This window comes from Halichondria panicea, chromosome 2, assembly GCF_963675165.1.
Source record: "Halichondria panicea chromosome 2, odHalPani1.1, whole genome shotgun sequence".
Lineage (NCBI taxonomy): Eukaryota > Metazoa > Porifera > Demospongiae > Suberitida > Halichondriidae > Halichondria > Halichondria panicea.
This window is the reverse complement of record NC_087378.1, coordinates 7,825,443-7,844,591: the sequence shown is the minus strand read 5'-3', so window position 1 is coordinate 7,844,591 and position 19,149 is coordinate 7,825,443. Positions and strand designations below refer to the sequence as shown.

At 40.8% G+C, this 19,149-nt stretch overlaps 3 protein-coding genes across 4 annotated transcripts in view; all 3 read right to left on the bottom strand.

The window, feature by feature from the left end:
• LOC135332271 (uncharacterized) overlaps nucleotides 1-19,149 on the bottom strand; it is a 36,861-nt gene that overhangs the window by 14,887 nt on the left and 2,825 nt on the right. Inside the window, exons 9-27 of the mRNA XM_064527645.1 lie at nucleotides 18,844-19,128; nucleotides 18,714-18,793; nucleotides 18,113-18,488; nucleotides 17,651-17,994; nucleotides 17,470-17,601; nucleotides 17,207-17,240; nucleotides 16,875-17,159; nucleotides 16,745-16,824; nucleotides 16,145-16,520; nucleotides 15,683-16,026; nucleotides 15,502-15,633; nucleotides 14,941-14,974; nucleotides 14,606-14,893; nucleotides 14,388-14,456; nucleotides 13,883-14,241; nucleotides 13,660-13,810; nucleotides 12,812-13,611; nucleotides 12,646-12,759; nucleotides 12,391-12,489 (exon numbers count right to left, since the gene is read on the bottom strand). Coding sequence (XP_064383715.1) covers nucleotides 12,391-12,489; nucleotides 12,646-12,759; nucleotides 12,812-13,611; nucleotides 13,660-13,810; nucleotides 13,883-14,241; nucleotides 14,388-14,456; nucleotides 14,606-14,893; nucleotides 14,941-14,974; nucleotides 15,502-15,633; nucleotides 15,683-16,026; nucleotides 16,145-16,520; nucleotides 16,745-16,824; nucleotides 16,875-17,159; nucleotides 17,207-17,240; nucleotides 17,470-17,601; nucleotides 17,651-17,994; nucleotides 18,113-18,488; nucleotides 18,714-18,793; nucleotides 18,844-19,128 — 4,382 coding nt within the window. The remainder of the gene's footprint in view (nucleotides 1-12,390; nucleotides 12,490-12,645; nucleotides 12,760-12,811; nucleotides 13,612-13,659; nucleotides 13,811-13,882; nucleotides 14,242-14,387; nucleotides 14,457-14,605; nucleotides 14,894-14,940; nucleotides 14,975-15,501; nucleotides 15,634-15,682; nucleotides 16,027-16,144; nucleotides 16,521-16,744; nucleotides 16,825-16,874; nucleotides 17,160-17,206; nucleotides 17,241-17,469; nucleotides 17,602-17,650; nucleotides 17,995-18,112; nucleotides 18,489-18,713; nucleotides 18,794-18,843; nucleotides 19,129-19,149) is intronic.
• LOC135332130 (uncharacterized) lies at nucleotides 254-10,827 on the bottom strand. Of its 2 annotated transcripts, XM_064527465.1 has the most exons (16): nucleotides 7,272-7,547; nucleotides 7,017-7,217; nucleotides 6,791-6,937; nucleotides 6,460-6,735; nucleotides 6,330-6,409; nucleotides 5,621-5,960; nucleotides 5,143-5,483; nucleotides 4,962-5,093; nucleotides 4,676-4,771; nucleotides 4,527-4,625; nucleotides 4,380-4,475; nucleotides 3,411-3,512; nucleotides 3,255-3,350; nucleotides 2,780-2,846; nucleotides 465-2,719; nucleotides 254-417 (listed from the first exon to the last, which is right to left on the bottom strand). In XM_064527465.1, the coding sequence occupies exons 1-16, from the start codon at nucleotides 7,495-7,497 to the stop codon at nucleotides 280-282; spliced, it is 4,692 nt and encodes a 1,563-aa protein (XP_064383535.1). In that variant the 5' UTR covers nucleotides 7,498-7,547; the 3' UTR covers nucleotides 254-279. The 2 variants fall into 2 exon arrangements, with proteins under 2 accessions (XP_064383535.1, XP_064383536.1); XM_064527466.1 differs by lacking the exons at nucleotides 6,330-6,409; nucleotides 6,460-6,735; nucleotides 6,791-6,937; nucleotides 7,017-7,217; nucleotides 7,272-7,547 and adding an exon at nucleotides 9,737-10,827.
• Nucleotides 7,548-9,085, bottom strand: LOC135332152 (small ribosomal subunit protein eS8-like). Its single transcript, XM_064527501.1, has 6 exons — nucleotides 8,926-9,085; nucleotides 8,607-8,874; nucleotides 8,432-8,545; nucleotides 8,268-8,324; nucleotides 8,045-8,174; nucleotides 7,548-7,799 (listed from the first exon to the last, which is right to left on the bottom strand). The coding sequence occupies exons 2-6, from the start codon at nucleotides 8,670-8,672 to the stop codon at nucleotides 7,690-7,692; spliced, it is 477 nt and encodes a 158-aa protein (XP_064383571.1). The 5' UTR covers nucleotides 8,673-8,874; nucleotides 8,926-9,085; the 3' UTR covers nucleotides 7,548-7,689.

Genomic DNA, 19,149 nt, shown 5'->3' with positions numbered 1-19,149 from the left:
AACTTTCTCCACAGTTGGACTGAGCTTATTTTCAGTTGTTGAGCCATGGCAATCTGAAGGTGCTTCATAAGGTCATTAATTAAGGGGAGACTGCATACTTGGTACATTAATTAGCTATTAATACGAAAAAGAGAAGCCACAGTAGTGTTGAACTCTTGCACCAGCAACTTATCATACAGTACAGTCAGTGTACGATACTTACCTGTTTTTATGAAGTGGTGTACAGTGAAACTGGCTGTCTCCCCTTTCTTAACACAGCACATGTAATAATCGCCTGATTCAGCTGCTTGGATACACAGCTCGTTGGTGGTAGTGGAGAGCTGCTTTAGTGATCCCTTTCCAGACCACGAGAATGAGACCATCTGGCTCATCAAATGGAAATGCTTTTAGTACAACCTCTCTGTTGCTATTAGCTTCCTATAAAATAGAATAATCACCAACTAAGTCAATGTACGTATACGTACCTTTGTTATCCAGGGATGATAATACTGTTGATTGATAAGACTGACTTTCTTCTTGGTTTTCAAGCACCGGAAGAAGGCCGATTCTCTCTTTGGGACTACAATCACACAGCTGTTGTGGAGTACTCGGAGACTTGTATCTTGGTGCTGACCACAAGGGCAAATGAAACCAATGGTGGGACAAACGAAATGGTTCAGATCTTTCAGCACAGCCATTATTGTTGTGTAGACATACGTACAAAGGTCGTACAGTTCAATTGATGAATTATCTGATCTTGTAACGCGTACCTCATAGCAACCAGCATGGGAGACCAATATAACGATGTGATCACAAACACCAACACGAAAGGAAACAATGTTTCGTTTAACATGTGAATCCACAAGTTTCCATTCGGCTCCAAAAATATCCTCATCTCCATCCGAAACTAATTTAGCAATCATTGCACAGAAAAGACCAATAGGTACCGAATTTGCTAACTCTTTACTTGAACCATACTTGAAGAACAAGAGCAGTGAAACTGGAGTATCATTATTTGGAACGGGTGCAGTTAACAATTCATCTTGAGTAGCACAATCTAGAATGGCAGGCATGAAATATCGAACTACTGAAGTTTCACTGCGTATAGATACTTCCTTTGCTTTGATGGGTGAAATCAGATGTACATATTCTAGAAATATGATGAGGTTTTCCAAAGGAATAACTGTTAAGTCATCACCAGAAGAGGGTAGGGATTTTTCAACTGTTTCGAGTAAAAACTGTCCTTTTTCCCATTCATCGTGATGTTTTCCCGCAAAACATTTTTCCCTCCTGTGAAGCTTCAGTAGAGGCTCGATTATCAATGTACTAATACTGTTGAAGATGACTTGTGGGCTACAAATGACATTTCCCATAAACCATCCACCAACTTCTGGTCGATAAATAATAGTTCCCAACTGGTTGAAATACCAAAGAGTAAAATCCACAGTATCCTCGTCCATATTCAACTCGTTGCCAATCTTCATACAATCTTCCAGTTTCACAATCTGGTACTCTTTTCTAAGAATGATACTGAACAATAGCTGAACAGGCCGAATGGGAACTTTCATGGATCCCTTATTGTCTCGAAGACAGCTGCGAATATGAGCTCTAATTGGTTCAAGATCCTTATCATCCCCTTCATAGTTGTCAACTTCAAAGAATATTTTATTCTCACGTGCATTTGCTGGGACTACGAAATCACTAAAATATGATTTTGAAGTAGTTTCCTTTACCGATTTGTGCAACTCTTCTAATTTTTGTCTTGTTTTTGCTGCCGTTTCCTCAGAAACTGTGGTTTGTTGCTGTGCCACCTCAGAACCGCTTACTTGCATTGCATCCTTTTTTTCCATTTGTTGCTCAAGCTTATCTTTAAAAGTACCAATGAGTGTGATAGTTGGTTTAACACTTGTAAATTGTTTGTACTTGTCGTTTATGGGCAATATTTCAGATGTGTGGTAGCTAATTCCAGACAATATTTGGGCAATAGTCTCTCGAATCGAATAGCTTGCTTCGTAAGGTGTTATTCTATCCTCATCACGCTGATAGCATATTTGGTATCGTTTATCAAATTCTTTGTCTAAAGGGAAAAAAACAAAAAATATTCCAGGACCACCACATATGAAGGGAAGCATCTCCAAAAATCCAGGCTGTCCACCGATATCTATAATATTGAGCAGAATCTTGTGTCTTAAAATAAAGTCTGCATAGTTTCCAGAAGCAACAACTCCCCTGATCTCTGCCAACACACGAGAAAGCTTTGATTTAGTTTCGTCTTTTTCAGTTGGTTCTGTTACTTTGTTAGATTCACCAACTGGATTGGAATCGAGCAGAGTTGATAATCCTTCATATTCCTGACTGGTATTTGAATCAAGAGGACCTTCAGAGTGAATTGCCTGAGTGGAGTCAGAGTCAGTGGGAGCAGGTTCCTTCATTTCTGTTTTTCCCAGCAAGTATTTGAAAATTGCTTTCATTTCATCATCCAGGCTTTCAGAAATTTCTACATCAAAATGTTCTTCGTCTTGAAGTATGCAAAGTGTTTGTATGCATTCTGCTAAATGAGTGCTATAATGTTGTCTGTCCTCCAGAGGCAAAGATGATATATTGACAAGGGATCGAGTTAAACGTTTTCGAAAAGTTGTTTTCCCAACACCCGGGAGACCAATGAGGTACAGTTTCAAATATTGCATATCAATTTGTTCTGTGTCTTCCATAAGCTCGTTGAATTTTTGAAGATATTTGTCTGCATTAGAAGTATTGAAACTCAGCTTATTTTCAAAAATTACTATTGAAATGTGATTACCTTGTTCTGAGTCTTCATCACCACTGTCGTTGGAATGGCTTTCATCAACATTGGTGTTTGCAATATCCTGCATGCAATTAGTACAACATTACATCATTACATCATACAGATATACATAAATTATTGTGCTCATACACATGTAGGAAATGTAAGACCCCACAGGGTTTCATACAGGTGGTGGGGGGGGCCTGGGATTTCCCATCCCCAGCCAAAATTCCCCCCCCTAGAAATCTGAAAATTAATGATGTCATAATAAAAATTTATGACTTCTCTCCTTAAAAATGTCTACAATCTCGAACTAGACTAGTAAAATGTATGGTTTGAAGCACAAAAAACCCAAATTGCACCTCAGATAACCATTCCTCAAAAAATGTCAAGGGTAGGACCCCCAGACCCCCCTCCCAGCTAAAAATCCATAAAACCCTGCCCCACTCCCTCCCACTCAGGTAAAATTAATATTGGAACAAACGCATACTTGTACTCGCTCGTCACGGACCATGGCACTTTCAAGAACCTTCACTACATCGGGGTGGTTGTTTATGGTAGCCAAAGATAGAGCAGTCCACCCATCCTGCAATTCATACAAGTTTGAGATGATACACAAGTCGTTCTGAATCATAAGTCTCCTTACAACATTGCTTTTATGATTAGCCTTTGCACCATACTTTAGTAAGATATTCACCACATCCACATGACCATCACGACTGGCTTGCATGACTGGAGTCCACCCATTCTGTGTGATATAGACAATAAGATACTAGGGATGGGACAGTGGTGTTTGATATAGCGGGTAATTTTCGGAGGGGGGACAATTAAAATATTTATGGTTTTTGTGGTTGAATCTCGAATATTTTACCCACGAATGTAGCGGCCTTCCTACTTTTTCCTGTAGTGCAAGCAGCAACCACGAAAATAATATCCACAAACTGGCTAAATATTACTTGGCCTCCACGAATATTTTGCCCCCTAGAAATAACCTCTATACGGTAGTCATATTGGGGACCTATGTAGCTGCCACAAAGGCCAAATTCCGCTAAACTGAACTTTAACATTGTTCTACATAGATCTACATCTGTTACACTTTGTTGTATACCATAATTATAGCGCGAAATTTTTCGAGGCACATATATTTCGTGGAATAGCCTTTTTGTTGCACAATGTTCGTGGAATGACTGCTTACCGGAAGCCACGCCTTTAATCTTTTGCACGTTATAGCAGATAATTCTAATTAATGAACAATTTTCGTGGACTTAATTTTCGTGTAGGATTGAAATCAGCGAAAATTTTGCGCTATACGGTACTATCAGTATGAATGTATCTATAGAAAAATAAAAGCGCCGCAGGTGCTGATGCCTCGGTGGATGTTTGTATCAGGCTAATCACAGGGAAACAAGAGTGGGAAATGATCAATCATGATTGTTAGAAAGGATGACAAAGTACAAAGTCAAAAATTAATGCCTGCTGCATCAGTACAGTAGAGCCTTGCAGTTCTCTTCTCACTGCTAGCAGTCTACACACACACACGCACACACACATGCACACACACATGCACACACATGTACACGCACACACTACCGTATACTAAAAGAGTTGTTCATACCTCATTAGGGAAATCCACAAATGCTCCCTTCTCCAATAGAAATGTAACCACCTCGGCATGACCCCCTTGAGCAGCCCACATCAGAGGCCGTTTTGTCTGTTAGACAGTTACTACCATAATACACAATGCAGGTATTGTCTCACTCACATATGTGGGCAGGTCAATCTCTGCTCCCAGTGCCACTATTCCCTGCACTATCTCCAGGTCTCCTGCTTTACTGGCCATCACCAACGGAGACCACCCTATCTGTACACACACAATGTTACATTGTACCCTGCCATTAGTAAGAGGTTTACCACGTCCTGAATATTAACTTGAGGCTTGTATTGCAGGAGCAGTTTAGCAATATCAAAGTGTTTGTTCCAAAGAGCCCACGTCAATGGACTCCTTTCCTACAGTACAAGAGCCATTATACAAATGAAAGCACAGCGGGTGCTGATGCATTGGTGGAGGTGTCAAAGCTACATAACATAAAGCTACTACTAGCTATTATAGCACACACACACAAACACACTACCGTATACCTCGCTTGAGCATGTGCACCGAGGCATAACAAGTATAGCCATACACCATTATACATACCGTATAATCATCTCTGATATTGACGTCACAGTCTTCTTGCTCCAGGTAGCCTCTCACAACTTCAATGTCAGCTGTCTCACTGCGACATTCTGCCAGCAACTTATCCGAGGTCACCAAAAGAGTCCCCTCTTTCTATTAGACAATTACTAATGCTATTACATTTAAGCTACACGTAATTCACCAGTTTTCTCTCTTTGATCAACTTCTTCTGGAGGATGCCTACAATGTCTTCAGTCCAGGACAATCTTTTCAGGATGGCAATAAACTTGTCAAAGTCAGAAGGAGAGGTCTTGACTCGATCCGTCATGAAGTCCACCAACTTGGTTGCCTTGGCACGGTCGGTGTTTGTGGGGTGGCGAATAAATTCTCGTATGTAAACCGACTGAATGAGACCAGCTGCAATCATCTCATCGCAGATTGTCAGTGGGTCTTGAGCTATGGCAGTAATGAGCTGTGGTGTGCAGGACAACATCGTGTTGTATTCTGGGGAGGACTCTGGTTCTGGAAACTGAGCTGGAGGGACTGTATGGAATGGAAAAATGTTAGCCATTAACATGTAATGTGATGTGTTAGGAGGATATTTATATGCCCCTCGGTACACAATGGGAGAGGGAGGAGAGACTACAACACATGGTTTTTCCATTAAGCATCACTCTCACTTTTCAGTCCTTCCTCAGAATTTCCATCGTTACGAAGGATTGGACTTTTTCGTTTTGTACGAATCATTGCTTCAATACTTTCTGCCACATCATTACGAGCCACTGATGGTTTCCTAAGGGCTTCACACACACCAGACCAAGTGATACTGCTGTTCGTCTCTGAGCAGCTCTTAAGCATAGCATTGAAGCAGTCATCACAGTTATTTTGGTTGGTGATCCTGATGCCTTCCAGTGTGTTTGGGTCTACTTCCAGAACAATTCCCAAGTTGTACCATTTGATATTAGCAGGCCACAATAGATCATGAGCTTTTCCATAATTTGAAAATATCCATTGATTCATCTGAGAGTGAAAAGGTAATTAACGGATGAGACTCAAAGACCAACTATAATGGTATGCAATAGCTCATAAACTTGTTTCAAATCACTCTGATGTATCTTTTCATTCATCTGAAGGGAGGGACAGTAGCAGATGAAATGGTTTGGCCTGAGGACATTGACTTGTTAGTTACTACATTATTACCTTGCCTTGTAACGTCCACATTTGGTCTCATACAGTTAGGTGCCCCATTTAGTATAAGGGCATTTTCCAAAACCATGCATATACCTATTATTATGTGTCTGATACAGACTATGTATTATTATAGCATAGTATGATGCAGCTAAGGACAATGGTGACCAAAAGAATAAGCACTGTACATGGCACACTTACAGCATTAAGATGTTGACGTCTAGCTACAACTTCCTCCTCAGAAGGAACGGGTTCACTTTCAGTTGTTGCTTCACCTTTCTCTAATATAAATAAATTCTGGTATAATATTAAGAAAGAGTAGTGATCATACCTTTGATTTCAAGCGTTTCCAATAGATCCGTGTACACTCCATGCTCTCGAAGTATCGCTAAGAAATCATCGTACCTCCCTGGATGAAGCTTAACAGCCTCTAAAACAGTTGTAAAGAGTCTTCTAGCTTTGTCCACTTTAGGTATCAATGTCTCCATCATAATAGTGTCAGATATAAGTCCCCTAGCCGACAGTGAGGTAGCCAGTCCAATGGGATCTCTAGAAAGGCCCTCAACAATCTTCTCAGCACAAGAAACCATTCTCTCATAACCAATGTCTGCAAACAAGACATGATTGTATTATTAGTCGACTAGTGACAAGCTGTGACTCACTTCCTGGTCCTGGATTAGACTCCACATCTCCGCGCTGAAGCAGCAAATGATGTGAAAACACAACCAGAGAAAAACTCAGAGCAGGGGTCAAAACAGATGTTAAAAGAGAGACATCAAACTTGTCTCTTTCTTTTTTACGTTCGTTTTCTATAAACAAATTAACGCAAAAATAACAATTATGAATCCTCGCTACTGATTTAGCACACACATAATACAATCAACTGACCTTTAACTGTGCAATTTACTATCTGTTTGATGATCCTCCGTGGATTCCAGCGAGTCAAGCAAGCTCTGATGAACAAGTAAGACACCAGAAACACCACGGATACAATAGCTACGACCAGGGCACTTCCCCTCCACCCCAGAAACAATCCAGTCCAGCTCAAATCCACCACTGGCACCGGACATATCACAAAGTTAGATGCATCTGGGTGTGAAACACAGAATTAATAGTAACCCTTTGCATCAATTCGTAACTTACATGCAGAGGCTGAAAAGGACCCACTGGTTCCAATAGGACAGAGGATGTAGCCAATGGTTACTAGTATCTGGTACACTCGATACATGAGAGGGTTTATCAGTACTGACACTACACAAGCTTGTAGCTGCCAGCTTGGCCTGGGAAATATCTTTGATAGCTCTGGTAGAGGTTCATCATCACCAAGGGTATCAATAGTGACAGCTGACTTGTTTCCTGAGGATCTCATACTTTCTTTCCAGCTCAGCTAATGGCCTTCAAATTCAAAATCAGTAGCCATTTAATACTGGGTGTGACAATACCACCCATGTATGAATAAACTTGTGAAGATCCATCAAGTATAACACAAGAACAAAATTAATCATCAAACACACCAGGAAAGTTACAAGATGACATAATGAAAACAGTTTCATGATAGAGTTTATTTTCCCTTCTTGGACTTGAGTTTTCTCTGATAGAACTCGAGCTCCTTGCCCTCTAGAATGTACCCATCACACCGGCCACTCTGCCCTGGTCGAGATGACACGCACGCTGCAGACAGTGGACACACACATAATCTATGATAATTGATAGTTGGTTGGATACTACTACACTATACTAAACTGTATTTCTAACGTACGTAACATGTTGTCACAGCTAGAAAAGGACAACAGTTTTAAAGAACCATTCAACAAAAGCTCACCCCCTTTCCCAAATTGTGGTAAAAATTAATTGACAACACAGATACATACTAAAGACAGTGTTTACACTCAAGGGAGGCAACGTACACTACTCACCTAGAAGTCTTCCAGTGAGGAACTGCTCCTCTACGTGTGGGTCAATCTTGGAGGTGGATTTCCTGGCAGCAAGCTTCTTCTGAATGTGGTTGGACTTCTTAACAGATAGAACATGATCTTCAGTCGATTCCTACAAAACAATTTTTACTGTAACACATAAAATAATGGTATAATATCAATCAGACATTTTAAATTAATGACTAGTGCACGACAATTTTCTTACCTCTGTCTTCTTTGACTTCTTGCGGCCTAGAGGAATCCCATAAAATGTGCCTCGAATCTACGCAACAGAAGTTAGGGTATACGATCAATCACTGAACCAAGAGTTCAAAAAGTAAATATAGTTGGTTTGCTCAGTTCAATAGATTCTCGTATAAAGGAGCTTACCATTGTTTGAAGCGAGTGCAGTCGATCAACACTATACAGTTCTTGACTAGAGTCTTGGCTCGTTGTTGCTGGCATTGTAGACAATATCCAGGACACGACATTTTCTCGATATAGCTGAGCAAGTAAAAGCAGAAGATCAACTCAATGTGGTAGACTATACATAAATACTAAGTACCTTCAGAGCCCCTGGAGTAGTTGCCATTGTACAAACACATTGCTCGATGCTTCGAATTTCCATCATGCTAATTGGTTTTTGGAATAGAGATTGCTGCCACTAGTTTCAACACTATTAGGTGTCTTTAGTTTCGTTTAGCTCGATTGTCTCCTCATATACATCCAGTTTTTAGCAAGCAATGGTAGAGCTATAGCTTCCAGATTTCTGGAGAGACCTTCCACAATCTAGATCTCTTCTCCACAAGAAAGCATTACTTTATACCCAGGATCTATCAATGGAAACAGAGAGTCTCATACTGTATGCACAACTTATATCTTACTTGTTGGTCCTGGATTGGGCTTGACATCTCCACACTGAAGCAGCAAACAGAATGCCAGAACCAGCAGAGAGACATTGAGAGGAGACATTCGACTCTACGCCTCACTTTGGCCCACACAGAACTAGCTAGTAATTAGCTCAGAATTAAACCACTTCCTCATTTAATGAGATTCATTGCATGCCATACACAAATAATCGTCATGTCAGCTAAACCACTTCCTCATTTAATATTTAATGAGATTCATTGCATGCCATACACAAATGCTATAAATTATACATCATGTCAGCTACATGTAGCTAACGTAAAAATCCTAGCATAAAGTTCTTGTGTTGAGCCGTATTTTAAACAGCTGTCTCTACCATAAAGGTTCCTCTATAAACTTTCTTTCAGTTTATCGCTAAGAAGGCTTGGTATTATCCGTTTTGTACAAATGCTTCAATACTTTCTGCCACATCATTACGAGCCACTGATGGTTTCCTAAGGGTTTCACACAAACCAGACCAAGTGAGACTGGTGTTTGTCTCTGAGCAATTCTTAAGCATATCATTGAAGCAGTCATCGCTGTTACTTGGGTTGGATTTCTTGATGCTTGCCAGTGTGTTTGGGTCTACTGCGAGAGCAATTCCTAAGTTGTACCATTCGCTCCTAGCAGACCACAATAGCTCATGAGCTTTTCCATAAGTTGAAAATATCCATTGATTCATCTGAGAGTGAAAAGGGAATTAACAGATGAGACTCAGAGACCAACTATAATGGCATGCAACACTAACACAGCGAAGGACATTATTATTCACAGAATATGGTAACTTACAGCATTATGACCATCAGGTTTTGCTACAACTTTCTCCACAGTTGGACTGAGCTTATTTTCAGTTGTTGGGCCATGGCAATCTGAAGGTGCTTCATAAGGTCATTAATTAAGGGGAGACTGCATACTTGGTACATTAATTAAGGGGAGACAATAAAATTAATTATTTATTTTCCAATGTAAAAATACTGTTGAGAACGCATGGTTGTGGTCAATTAGTGGTTAATTTGGCTTGATTAATTAATAATTTATATACTTTCTACGGTAGTTCATGCTTGTAGTACAAGCCTCTACACTTCTTTGTTTTAGTGACCCATAATACCATCTACACCTCTTTGTTTTAGTGACCCATAATACCATCTACACCTCTTTGTTTTAGTGACCCATAATACCATCTACACCTCTTTGTTTTAGTGACCCATAATACCATCTACACCTCTTTGTTTTAGTGACCCATAATACCATCTACACCTCTTTGTTTTAGTGACCCATAATACCATCTACACCTCTTTGTTTTAGTGACCCATAAAATACCATCTACACCTCTTTGTTTTAGTGACCCATAATACCATCTACACCTCTTTGTTTTAGTGACCCATAATACCATCTACACCTCTTTGTTTTAGTGACCCATAATACCATCTACACCTCTTTGTTTTAGTGACCCATAATACCATCTACACCTCTTTGTTTTAGTGACCCATAATACCATCTACACCTCTTTGTTTTAGTGACCCATAATACCATCTACACCTCTTTGTTTTAGTGACCCATAAAATACCATCTACACCTCTTTGTTTTAGTGACCCATAATACCATCTACACTTCTTTGTTTTAGTGACCCATAATACCATCTACACCTCTTTGTTTTAGTGACCCATAATACCATCTACACCTCTTTGTTTTAGTGACCCATAATACCATCTACACCTCTTTGTTTTAGTTGACCCATAATACCATCTACACCTCTTTGTTTTAGTTGACCCATAATACCATCGTTCCCCAAAATTGCATTTAGTACATCGATCAATTAAATTACGATATTTGTCTGCATTAGAAAACAAATTGGAAATCTCCTTATGATAATATTGCGATGCATGATTACCTTGTTCAAGAACCTTCACTACATCGGGGTGGTTGTATTTGGCAGCCAAAGATAGAGCAGTCATCCCATCCTGCAATTCATACAAGTTTGAGATGATACACAAGTCATTCTGAATCATAAGTCTCCTTACATTGTTTTTATGATTAGCCTTTGCATCATACTTTAGTAAAATATTCACCACATCCACATGACCTTCCTTACTGGCTTGCATGACTGGAGTCCACCCATACTGTGTGATATAGACAATAAAATAGCTATAGGGATGGGACAGTGGTGTTTGATATAGCGGGTAATTTTCGGAGGGGGGGACAATTAAAATATTCGTGGTTTTTGTGGTTGAATCTTGAATATCTTACCCACGAATGAAGCGACCTTCCTACCTTTCCTGCAGTGCAAGCAGCAACCACGAAAATAATATCCACAAACTGGCTAAATATTACTTGGCCTCCACGAATATTTTGCCCCCTAGAAATAACCTCTATACGGTAGTCATATTGGGGACCTATGTAGCTGCCACAAAGGCCAATTTCCGCTAAACTGAACTTTAACATTCTACATAGATCTACATCAGTTACACTTCGTTGTATACCATAATAAATTTATAGCGCGAAAATTTCGAGGTACATGACTGCTTACCGGAAGCCACGCCTTTATTCTTTTGCACGTTATAGCAGATAACATTTTCGTGGACTTAAGTTTTGTGTAGGATTGCTAATCCACGAAATCAGCGAAAATTCCGCGCTATATGGTACTATCAGTATGAATGTATCTATAGAAAAATAAAAGCGCCACAGGTGCTGATGCCTCGGTGGATGTTTGTATCAGGCTAATCACAGGGAAACAAGAGTGGGAAATGATCAATCATGATTGTTAGAAAGGATGACAAAGTACAAAGTCAAAAATGAATGCCTGCTGCATCAGTACAGTAGAGCCTTGCAGCTCTCTTCTCACTGCTAGCATTCTAGTGCAGAGCTAACTACTAAGTAGAGTAGCAACACTCCAAAAACAAGTTTTACTACGCACTCTTCTGAAAAGGCTGTAATGGCATTCCAAGTAAGCAAAACTTGGAGAACGAAGCATTATTACGAATTAAAATCCAAGAAAACATGACTAGAAGCCTATATAGAAACTCTTACTTGCACTTCATTGATCCTTGAGCAGCTGTATAGCAGTCTACACACGCACACGCACACACACACGCACACACATGTACACGCACACACTACCGTATAATAAAAGAGTTGTTCATACCTCATCAGGGAAATCCACAAATGCTCCTTTCTCCAATAGAAATGTAACCACCTCTGCATGACCCTTGTAAGCAGCCCATATCAGAGGAGTCTGTTTTGTCTGTTAGACAGTTACTACCATAACACACAATGCAGGTATTGTCTCACTCACATTTATAAGCAGGTCAATCTCTGCTCCCAGTGCCACTATTCCCTGCACTATCTCCAGGTCTCCTGCTCTACTGGCCAGCAACAACGGAGACCACCCTACCTGTACACACACAATGTTACATTGTACCCTGCCATTATAGTAAGAGGATTACCGTGTCCTGAATACGAACTTGAGGCTTGTATTGCAGGAGCAGTTTGGCAATATCAAAGTGTTTGTTCTCAAGAGCCCACATCAATGGACTCCTGTGGAGCTACAGTACAAGAGCCATTATATAAATGAAAGCACAGCGGGTGCTGATGCATCGGTGGAGGTGTCAAAGCTACATAACATAAAGCTACTACTAGCTATTATAGCACAGACACACACACAAACACACTACCGTATAACCATACAACACATTACATACCCAATAATCATCCCTGATATTGACGTCACAGTCTTCTTGCTCCAGGTAGCCTCTCACCACTTCAATGTCAGCTGTCTTACTGCGACATTCTGCCAGTAACTTCTCCGAGATTGCCTGAGAACAGTTATTATAAATACATAATTGCACTTCACTTATTTGACCATACCTTCTTTTTAAATGGTTCAGTATGTTCCCCAATAGATCCGGATGGTGAAAACACAGAGGCAGAGCTTTTCATGGAGTCAGTTAATTCTTCTCCATTTGCAGAATACAGACACTGACCATTAAGTATTACTTGAACAATGAGGTTGTCTTTGAAGAATTTCAAAGCTTCTGGATGCTTCACTTTGTCTTGAAATTCAGAAGCAATACGTGGAAGAGTGATAATACGTGGAAGAGTGATAGACCATGTAACCCAAAGACTACCACCAACAATACTGTCCAAAATCAAATAAATGTTAGGTAGGTTTAGGTAAGCCAATTTCTTCCACAGGTCAGTAATGTATTTCAAAGTTAGCGTACTTATGTTCACCTCAAGTTTCAGCTTCATTTTTAGCTGGTCTCGATAGCCTTTACTGTTCCTTCGGCGACCTCCAGTGCAATTACTTTGATTTGAAACCGTATTCTTTGTAATGTAGTCACTGATTTTAGTCGCCACTAAATATCCTGCCTTCTTTTCTTCAAACTCCTTTTTTAGTTTTTTCAACTTTTTGTCCCCAAATCGTTCAATAAGTTGACACAGAACATCACTATTCATATGAGACCATTCCGCACTGTTCACGTAATAGGCAAAAATCTTATCAAAATCATCCAAGTCCGGCACATCGCCACAAAGAATCATTAGTCGAAGTTTGAAATCGATAATAGTGACATTACTTTGCTTCAAGATGTTTTTTGTTTCAATAGAAAGGTCAGCAAATTCATCTTTGATCACAAAACTGTTTTTACGTTTGAGAACCTTCACTGCTGAGATTAATCTCTATAATAATGATTTAACATGTCTGTCTGACGTACCTGCTTTGTTATCTTTTGTTTCCTCTTCCAACTGCGGACTTGAAGGTGGAGACCTAATTGATATGTAACGCTCCTCAATGTCTATAGCAACATCATTCTCTCCTACAGATGGAGCTCTAAGTGCTGCCACCATAGTCTGCATGGGGACCACCTGCATGGGGACCACCATCAGAGGATACTATTAGCTATTACATTTAACTACATGTATAAGCAGCTAATTCACCAGTTTTTCCTCTTCAATCAACTTCAGAATCTGCTGATAGGTGCTCTGGAGGATGCCTACAAGGCGTTCAGTCCAGGACAATCTTTTCAGGATTTCCATAAACTTGTCAAAGTCAGAGGAAGAGGTCCTGACTCGATCTGTCATGAAGTCCACCAACTTGGTTGCCTTGGCACGGTCGGTGTGTGTGGGGTGGCGGATAAAATCTCGAATGTGAACTGACTGAATGAGACCAGCTGCAATCATCACATCGCAGGTTCTCTGTGGGTCCTGAGCTATGATGTCATTGAGCTGTAGTGTGCAGGACAACATCGTCTTGTATTCTGGGGAGTAGACTGGTTCTAGAAGCTGAGCTGGAGGGACTGTATGCCATTGACATGTAACTGATAATTTATGGTAGTTCATAGGAACCCCTTATAGTACACAATGGGAGAGGGAGGAGTGGCTAAGCATGTAACACGTACACAAACATTATATTGAACAGACGAATACAGTGCAATATGAATACCTTTTTGGTGATGAGGAGATAGTCTTGGTTGTGGAATGGGACGTCTTTCTTGCTGTGAATTAGGAGTGGCTGTAGAATAGAGCACAGTGTTAGTGGTGTGGTGTTAGCAAGAGTTATTACAACACATGGTGTTTTCTCTTACAAATCCTTGGCTCTATTTCAGCAGTAGGAATCGTTGCTTATTAAGTTTATTCTGAAGGAAAGAGCAGTGATCATACCTTCAGCTTCAAGCAATTCCAATAGATCCGTGTACATTCCTCCATTCTCTCGAAGTATCGCTAAGAAATCATCGTACCTCTCTGGATACTCCGTTACAATCTGAAAAATGGTTGTGTAGAGTTTTCTAGCTTTGTCCACTTTAGTTTCATTCAATTCTATTGTTTTCTTCAGAACAGTGTCAGATATCAGTCCCCTAGACAACAGTGAGGTAGCCAGTCCCCTGGGATCTCTGGAAAGGCCCTCAATAATCCTCTCAGCACAAGAAACCATTCTCTCATATCCAGTGTCTGCAAACAATGTATTATTAGTCGGCTAGTGACAAGCTGTGACTTACTTCCAGGTCCTGGATTAGACTCCACATCTCCGCACTGAAGCAGCAAATGATGTGAAAACAGGTGTCAAAGCTACATAACATAAAGCTACTACTAGCTATTATAGCACACACACACACACAAACACACACACACACACACACACACACACACACACACACACACACACACACACACACACACACACACACACACACACACACACACACACACACACACACACACACACACACACACACACACACACACACACACACACACACACACACACACACACACACACACACACACACACACACACACACACACACACACACACACACACACACACACACACACACACACACACACACACACACACACACACACACACAGACACACAGACACACACACACACAAACACACACACACACACACACACACACACACACACACACAAACACACACACACACACACACACACACACACACACACACACACACACACACACACACACACACACACTACCGTATACCTCGCTTGCGCATGTGCACCAAGGCATAACAAGTATAGCATTACATACCCTATCATCATCTCTGATATTGACGTCACAGTCTTCTTGCTCCAGGTAGCCTCTCACCACTTCAATGTCAGCTGTCTCACTGCGACATTCTGCCAGCAACTTATCCGAGGTCACCATCAGAGTCCCCTCTTTCTATTAGACAATTACTAATGCTATTACATTTAAGCTAGATGTAATTCACCAGTTTTCCCTCTTTGATCAACTTCTTCTGGAGAATGTCTGTAATGGCACTCTTAGTCCAGGGAAATATTTTCAGGATATTCATAAACTTGTCAAAGTCAGAGGGAGAGGTCTTGACTCGATCCGTCATGAAGTCCACCAACTTGGTTGCCTTGGCACGGTCAGTGTGCATGGGGTAGCGGATAAATTCTCGTATGTAAACCGACTGAATGAGACCAGCTGCAGTCATCTCATCGCAGATTGTCAGTGGGTCTTGAGCTATAGCGGTAATGAGCTGTGGTGTGCAGGACAACATCGTGTTGTATTCTGGGGAGGACTCTGGTTCTGGAAGCTGAGCTGGAGGGACTGTATGGAATGGAAAAATGTTAGCCATTAATATGTGATGTTGATCTGCCCCTCGGTACACAATGGGAGAGGGAGGAGAGACTACAACACATGGTTTTTCCATAAGCATCACTCTCACTTTTCAGTCCTTCCTCAGAATTTCCATCGTTACGAAGGATTGGACTTTTTCGTTTTGTACGAATCATTGCTTCAATATCTTCGGCCACATCATTACGAGCCACTGATGGTGTCCTAAGGGCTTCACACAAACCAGACCAAGTGAGATTGGTGTTAGTATGAAGGACGATCTCAAGCATCTTCATGAGGTACTTATCGGGTTTAAATACATTGTTTTCCTCAATGCCAGCCAGTGTGCTTGAGCTTAGTCCGAGAGCATGTCCTAAGCTGAACCATTCGGTCCTAGCAGGAAGCAATAGCTCATAAACTTGTTTCAAATCACTCTGATGTATCTTTTTATTCATCTGAAGGGGGAGTAGCAGATGAAATGGTTTGGCCTGAGGACATTGACTTGTTAGTTACTACATTATTACCTTGCCTTGTAACGTCCACATTTGGTCTCATACAGTTAGGTGTCCCATTTAGTATAAGGGCATTTCCAAAACCATGCATATACCTATTATTATGTGTCTGATACAGACCATGTATTATTATAGCATAGTATGATGCAGCTAAGGACAATGGTGACCAAAAGAATAAGCACTGTACATGGCACACTTACAGCATTAAGATGTTGACGTCTAGCTACAACTTCCTCCTCAGAAGGAACGGGTTCACTTTCAGTTGTTGCTTCACCTCTTTCTAATATAAATAAATTCTGGTATAATATTAAGAAAGAGCAAGGATCATACCTTTGATTTCAAGCATTTCCAATAGATCCGTGTACACTCCATGCTCTCGAAGTATCGCTAAGAAATCATCGTACCTCCCTGGATTAAGCTTAACAGCCTCTAAAACAGCTGTGAAGAGTCTTCTAGCTTTGTCCACTTTAGTTTCATTCAATTCTATTGTCTCCATCATAACAGCATCAGATATAAGTCCCTTCGAGAACAGTGAGATAGCTATTCCAATGGAGTCTCTGGAAAGGCCCTCAATAATCCTCTCAGCACAAGAAACCATTCTCTCATATCCAGTGTCTGCAAACAATGTATTATTAGTCGGCTAGTGACAAGCTGTGACTTACTTCCAGGTCCTGGATTAGACTCCACATCTCCGCACTGAAGCAGCAAATGATGTGAAAACAGGTGTCAAAGCTACATAACATAAAGCTACTACTAGCTATTATAGCACACACACACACACAAACACACACACACACACACACACACACACACACACACACACACACACACACACACACACACACACACACACACACACACACACACTACCGTATACCTCGCTTGCGCATGTGCACCAAGGCATAACAAGTATAGCATTACATACCCTATCATCATCTCTGATATTGACATCACAGTCTTCTTGCTCCAGGTAGCCTCTCACCACTTCAATGTCAGCTGTCTCACTGCGACATTCTGCCAGCAACTTATCCGAGGTCACCATCAGAGTCCCCTCTTTCTATTAGACAATTACTAATGCTATTACATTTAAGCTAGATGTAATTCACCAGTTTTCCCTCTTTGATCAACTTCTTCTGGAGAATGTCTGTAATGGCACTCTTAGTCCAGGGAAATATTTTCAGGATATTCATAAACTTGTCAAAGTCAGAGGGAGAGGTCTTGACTCGATCCGTCATGAAGTCCACCAACTTGGTTGCCTTGGCACGGTCAGTGTGCATGGGGTAGCGGATAAATTCTCGTATGTAAACCGACTGAATGAGACCAGCTGCAGTCATCTCATCGCAGATTGTCAGTGGGTCTTGAGCTATAGCGGTAATGAGCTGTGGTGTGCAGGACAACATCGTGTTGTATTCTGGGGAGGACTCTGGTTCTGGAAGCTGAGCTGGAGGGACTGTATGGAATGGAAAAATGTTAGCCATTAATATGTGATGTTGATCTGCCCCTCGGTACACAATGGGAGAGGGAGGAGAGACTACAACACATGGTTTTTCCATAAGCATCACTCTCACTTTTCAGTCCTTCCTCAGAATTTCCATCGTTACGAAGGATTGGACTTTTTCGTTTTGTACGAATCATTGCTTCAATATCTTCGGCCACATCATTACGAGCCACTGATGGTGTCCTAAGGGCTTCACACAAACCAGACCAAGTGAGATTGGTGTTAGTATGAAGGACGATCTCAAGCATCTTCATGAGGTACTTATCGGGTTTAAATACATTGTTTTCCTCAATGCCAGCCAGTGTGCTTGAGCTTAGTCCGAGAGCAATTCCTAAGTTGAACCAGATGGTCCTAGCAGGAAGCAATAGCTCATAAACTTGTTTCAAATCACTCTGATGTATCTTTTTATTCATCTGAAGGGGGAGTAGCAGATGAAATGGTTTGGCCTGAGGACATTGACTTGTTAGTTACTACATTATTACCTTGCCTTGTAACGTCCACATTTGGTCTCATACAGTTAGGTGTCCCATTTAGTATAAGGGCATTTTCCAAAACCATGCATATACCTATTATTATGTGTCTGATACAGACCATGTATTATTATAGCATAGTATGATGCAGCTAAGGACAATGGTGACCAAAAGAATAAGCACTGTACATGGCACACTTACAGCATTAAGATGTTGACGTCTAGCTACAACTTCCTCCTCAGAAGGAACGGGTTCACTTTCAGTTGTTGCTTCACCTCTTTCTAATATAAATAAATTCTGGTATAATATTAAGAAAGAGCAAGGATCATACCTTTGATTTCAAGCATTTCCAATAGATCCGTGTACACTCCATGCTCTCGAAGTATCGCTAAGAAATCATCGTACCTCCCTGGATTAAGCTTAACAGCCTCTAAAACAGCTGTGAAGAGTCTTCTAGCTTTGTCCACTTTAGTTTCATTCAATTCTATTGTCTCCATCATAACAGCATCAGATATAAGTCCCTTCGAGAACAGTGAGATAGCTATTCCAATGGAGTCTCTGGAAAGGCCCTCAATAATCCTCTCAGCACAAGAAACCATTCTCTCATATCCAGTGTCTGCAAACAATGTATTATTAG

Excerpts from the sequence above, each read along its gene's own strand:
- LOC135332130 (XM_064527465.1), bottom strand. The coding sequence starts at position 7,497 with ATGAGATCCTCAGGAAACAAGTCAGCTGTCACTATTGATACCCTTGGT. Across the intron at positions 5,961-6,329 it reads GACGTCAACATCTTAATGCT|ATGAATCAATGGATATTTTC; the intron begins GTAAGTGTGCCA and ends TTTCACTCTCAG. Across the intron at positions 2,847-3,254 it reads TCCGTGACGAGCGAGTACAA|GATATTGCAAACACCAATGT; the intron begins GTATGCGTTTGT and ends AATTGCATGCAG.
- LOC135332152 (XM_064527501.1), bottom strand. The coding sequence starts at position 8,672 with ATGATGGAAATTCGAAGCATCGAGCAATGTGTTTGTACAATGGCAACT. Across the intron at positions 8,546-8,606 it reads CTACTCCAGGGGCTCTGAAG|CTATATCGAGAAAATGTCGT; the intron begins GTACTTAGTATT and ends TTACTTGCTCAG. Across the intron at positions 8,175-8,267 it reads AGAAGTCAAAGAAGACAGAG|GAATCGACTGAAGATCATGT; the intron begins GTAAGAAAATTG and ends ATTGTTTTGTAG.